This window comes from Trichechus manatus, unplaced genomic scaffold (genome assembly GCF_000243295.1).
Source record: "Trichechus manatus latirostris isolate Lorelei unplaced genomic scaffold, TriManLat1.0 scaffold00024, whole genome shotgun sequence".
NCBI classification, from domain to species: Eukaryota; Metazoa; Chordata; class Mammalia; order Sirenia; family Trichechidae; genus Trichechus; species Trichechus manatus.
The window spans coordinates 672,196-677,268 of NW_004443960.1; the positions used below are offsets into that span (position 1 = coordinate 672,196).

General features: G+C 59.6%; 1 protein-coding gene across 1 annotated transcript in view; it reads right to left on the reverse strand.

Annotated features, from left to right (window-relative positions):
* The window catches only part of LMF1 (lipase maturation factor 1), an 81,996-nt gene that overhangs the window by 20,803 nt on the left and 56,120 nt on the right, over positions 1 to 5,073 (reverse strand). Inside the window, exon 5 of the mRNA XM_004373371.1 lies at positions 1,606 to 1,671. Coding sequence (XP_004373428.1) covers positions 1,606 to 1,671 — 66 coding nt within the window. The remainder of the gene's footprint in view (positions 1 to 1,605; positions 1,672 to 5,073) is intronic.

A 5,073-nucleotide genomic window follows, 5' to 3' on the forward strand; every position in this document is an offset into this window, starting at 1 on the left:
GGCTGCGGTGCCCTGGGCGGGGTCTTCGGGGCCCTGGGCGGGGTCTTCGGGGCCCTGGGCGGGTCTTCGGGGCCCTGGGCGGGGTCTTCAGGGCCCTGGGCGGGTCTGCGGTGCCCTGGGCGGGGCCTGCGGGGCCCTGGCAGAGGCTGCAGTGCGTGGTTGAGTGGCGTGGAGTCAACCACGGTGTGGACCTGGGCCCCGGGCAAACGGACGGTTGTCACAGACGTGCAGGAGCGTGACCCGAGGTCGGGCTGGTGTCCCAGGAAAGGTGACGGTGATGGCCGAGTGGCACCCTGGCTTCGCTGGCCAAGCTCTCACTGTAAGTCACCAGGCCCCTGGAGCTGGTCTCCTGAGCCTGCCACCCGCCGAGACCCCACAGAACTGCAGGGATGAGGACCCCGGGCGGGGTTTCTGGTTCGCCCCGCGCACCTGCCGCCCTGGCACCGGACAGCCAGGAGGTCAGTGAGGGCTCTTTGGTGCCACAGCGGCCCTGAACCACCCACCTGACCTCCACTGGGCCGGGCCCCGCGTCCTGAGAACGCCGGCCGACACAGCCGCAGCTTCCGGTCAAACCACAGAAGTCCCAGCCCCAAAGGTGGGCCTGTGCTGTCGCCAACACCAACCCTGGGGGAGGACTTCTAAGGCTCGTGCTGCAGAGGGGATCCCTACTCCCCCACTGCTGTGGCTGCAGCTCCCTGGCCTCCTCCTGTGTCCCCTCTCTGCTCACAGGCAGCAGCCAGGTGCCTCGGTCGTAGGAGGCTGACCCTTCCCCACTGCAGGGCCCTGGCCCGCCCCCGCCTCTTGACTGTCCCCTCTTGCCTCTTGACCACCCTGATTCGAGCCGGGTCCTAGGACAAGCCACATCCCTTTACCCGGCCTGGGCCCAGCCTCCCCACCCCGTCCCATCCCCCTCCCTCTTCCCACCTTCCTCACGCAGTAGCAGCTGTAGCAACTGCTATCGCCCCAAACACGGGAGCCCAGGAGATGTGCAGACCGTGTGCTTTACTGAACAAGGCCACGGGCCGTGACGGAGTTATGCCCCAACTGCGTCTGAAGGCCAGGCCTGCCTGGGGCCCCTGCCCTGGGAGGGGGTCCATGTGTCCCTCTAACCCACACCCACCGGGCCGCCCACAGCAGGAGGGATGGCACGGTGCCAGTGGCACCCCCTGGGGTGTCCCAGATAGCTTTGACAGGGTCAGGGTCCAGGTTGGGGTCGACACAGCCCCTGAGCGGGGGACATACGGGCTGCGCCAGCAGCAGGTTCTCTGCTGACCACGGTGCCTGAGCACTGTGTCTTCTGCGTGCTGTCTGCACTAGTCCTGGGAGGCAGCCGTGCTGACCCCACGTCCCAGCTCAGCAGCCAGCAGAGCCCAGCCCCATGGACAAACAGCCCGTCCTGTAGCCCACCGTGTGCAGGACACTCTGTGGACACCTTATGATCCTCACCCCAAGATAGGAAGGAGAGGCGTCCTGAGTGGACAAAGCTGTAGCCATGTTCTCTTGGCTGGAGGGATGGAGCCCCCCCCAGCGGATGGGGCAGTGTCTGAGCCCCCCCCACGGCACTAGCTCCAATACCATGCCCCCCGCAATGCGTCCGGGACCCACCTCGTAGTGGTAGTCCATGCAGGTCAGGTCCCACCAGCACCGGTCGCCCCGGATCTTGATCAGCCCCTGCCGAGGGAGAACAGGCTTGGTCACCATGGCGGCCAACGCCAGTCACAGGTCAAGATGGCAGTGATCCTGTGTGCAGAGAAAACTGCCTGCTGGGAGAGGCCTGCGTCGAAAGCGGTGTTTGGAAACAGGGTTTTTCTTTCGCTATCAGTTAAGTGAGGTCGCACCGGGGTAGGGCGGGATCCAACCCTCAATGTCTGGGGTCTTACCAAGGGATACTCAGTCACACACGAGGGAAGACGGGGCCACGTGGAGATGCATCCACAAGCAGGGAAGACGGCAGAGGATCGCTGGCAGCTCCCAGAAGCTGGGGGGGAGGGGAGCTGGAGGAATTCCATCTCGGAGCCTCAGAAGGAATCGACTCAGCCGACACCCTGATTTGGACTCTCAGCCTCTGCTCAGCAAAGCCACCCACTTTGTCTCCCCAGGACTCTGACACACTCCCTGTGGGCACACGGAGCTGAAGCCACGCCCCAAGCGAAGCCACGCCCCAAGTGAAGCCACACCCCAAGCGAAGCCACGCCCCAAGCGAAGCCACGCCCCCAAGCGAAGCCACGCCCCAAGCGCCCGGAACCCTGCTACTCCAAGCCTCGAGAAACAAATGACTTTGAAAACCAGCGAGTCCTACCCTTCTGGAAACTGGTTTGCTTAAATCTCAAAACCATCAGATAAACCTGTGCACCAGTGTTCACTGCAGCGCTAGTCGCCAACAGCCAAAGGATGGAGACAACCGGAATTTCCACCAACAGTTGAACAGACGAACAGAACGCGGCTCACTGCTCACACGGGCAGCCGTGAAGAGGAGTGAAGTCCCGATGTTCGCGACACCGACGGACTCTGAAAACATCGTGCCGAGCACAGTCAGGCGGTCGCCGAAGGACAGATGCCGTATGATCCCATTTAGCGGGGCGGGAGGTTTGCTTAGGGAGCACTGAGCCTATGTTCATGGTGGGGGAATGATGTGGAAAAGGAGGGTGACAATGGCCGTACAACACGAAGAGTGTCATCAGTGTCACTGAATCGGACATGTAGAAATGTTGAGATGCTGTGTGTTCTGTTGTGTATATTTTCACCACAATTAAACACACACACACACACACCCCACCAGATACACAATTCCTGTTTGAATGTTCATGTTTTGTATCAGAACGATGCTCCACAAAGTCAGAGGTTTCCTTGCTGAGTCCTAAATGATTCTGCCGGAGGGCACCAACCCATGTGGGCAGAACCAGGCTGGTTTCTGACGGAAAGGGCTGGCGGGCAGGAGAACAGGCCACGCTTCCACCTGATGCTGTCCCCGTGGGCCCGGCTCCACTCCCTGTACCCCTTCAGAGCTCAGGAGTCATACTCTTTGGAGATTCAAACCAGGCAAAGAAAAGAAGGAAAAAAAAAAAATAATTAAAATGTCATTCAAATCCTAAGCTGATACGAGACACTTAAAAATCTGAAAAATTCTTTCGGGAGCGGAGGGTAATTATATTCCTCCCATCTATTGATTCCTCCCGACAATGCAGATGTCAGATTTTCCACGGATTTTTTTCTCCCAGAGTAAGTGTCAAAGGAACAAAGCCTTCTTTGAGCCTTTTTCAGCCCAAAATGAATTCTGAAAAGATGGTGCAGACAGGCCCACAGCCACCAGGCCTGAGCAGAGCCGAGTGACCACAGCTGTCTGGGCGGTTCTCCTGTTGTCAGCTGGAGAGGAAGCGCGCCAGCCCCAAGATGCCAGAACATTCTCCATGCCTGCTGAAGAAGCTTCCGGGCCTCACAGCCTGTGGATGGGAGGCAGGCACTCAGGGCAAGCAGACGTGTTTCTCCCGATGCTTACATGTCTGAGAACATACTTCTTAAACTCCACGTGAGGGGCTCCTTGGGTGGTACAAATGGTTTCCACTCTACTACTAACCAAAAGGTTGGCGGTTCACACCCACCCAGAGGTGCCACAGAAGAAAGGTCTGGCAATCTGCTTCCATTAAGATTACAGCCAAGAAAACCCTTTGGAGCAGCTCTGCTGACACACACGAGGTCACTGTTAGGATCCACTCGATGGCAACAGGTTTCCTGGGTGGCACAAACGGTTAATGTGCTCAGCTGCTAACTGAAAGGTTGAAGGTTTGAGTGCACCCAGAGGTACCTCAGAAGTAAGGCCTGGTGATCTGCTTCCGAAAAGTCAGCCATTGAAAACCTTATGGAGCACAGTTCTACTCGGACACACATAGGGTCACCATGAGTTGGGGTGGCTCGACAGCGACTGTCTGTTTTTGAGCTCCCAGCTTTGGGCCGCAGAAAGCAAAGCAGCGTCGGACTGCTCCTGGTGAACATCCCGTTTCTAACCGCGCGAGCCCCTTCCCCGCTAACCAAGAGGAGGGCAATGTCCACAGCCAGGCCAGCCTGAGGGGCCACCAGGACGGGCAGCACACAGCACGCCCACGGCCTCTGGTCTGGTGGTGAAGGAACGGCTGGGACCTGGGAGTCGGCCACTGACAGAGCTGCGTGTCTCCCCCACAAGCTCCAGCCCTCTTGCTGCCGAATCTCTGACTACTTGGGAGATTCCTTCTTGCCATTGGACAACACGAGGTGTTGATCACGCCTGTTCCTTCTCCAGAAGGGAAACAAAGGGGCAAGAGCTTCGGAAACGCTGGGGCCATGGCCTCTAGTCCCGGCGAGTGCCGGGAGGGTAGGTCCAGCTGCTCACACGGGCAGGTGCAGGCTCACGGGTGCACCACACAGCGTGTGTGGAGGGCGTGGGGCTGGCCAGCGTGGGGCATCCTGGTCCCTCCTGTGGGAGCAGCCCTCCTGGGTGCACAGGACCACCACTCAGGCTCCTCCACGGCTCTGTGTCCAGGAAGGTGCTGCCTCTGAATCTGAGACGTGCTGTTTCCTCTGTGTTCGACCCAGGTGAGCACAGTGCACTGGGGGGCCAGGGGCTCTCGACGCTTCTTCGGTCAGCAGCCGGCCCCTGTGCAGGGTCCCAGGGCAGGCACGGCCTCACCTGCCTCCTCTCCCACCCTGGGGGGGTCTGCACCTCCCATCACAGCTCCCAATCAGTCTTCCTGGAAGAGGAAGTTTGCCCAGATGGGCTCAGCATAGAAGCAGCACCTGATGTTGAAGCGTTTCATCATGACGAAGCAGAGACCCATCAAGAAAGAGAATTCAGCACATGAAATACTCTGTGACATCACAAGGGTGGAGGGGACAATCCAGCCGGCCAACAAAGCAGTACGCTGGAGGTACCGCCGGTTCCAGGGTGGCGGCTGCTTCCCGCGGTGGAGGTGCAGGTTCCCACGTGGAAGTACCACCTGATGACGCAGGGACTGCTATTCCACGCGGCCCGATGACGTCCCGGATCTGATGACTCAGGGACTGGTACTCCACGCGGCCCGATGACGTCCCGGATCTGATGAC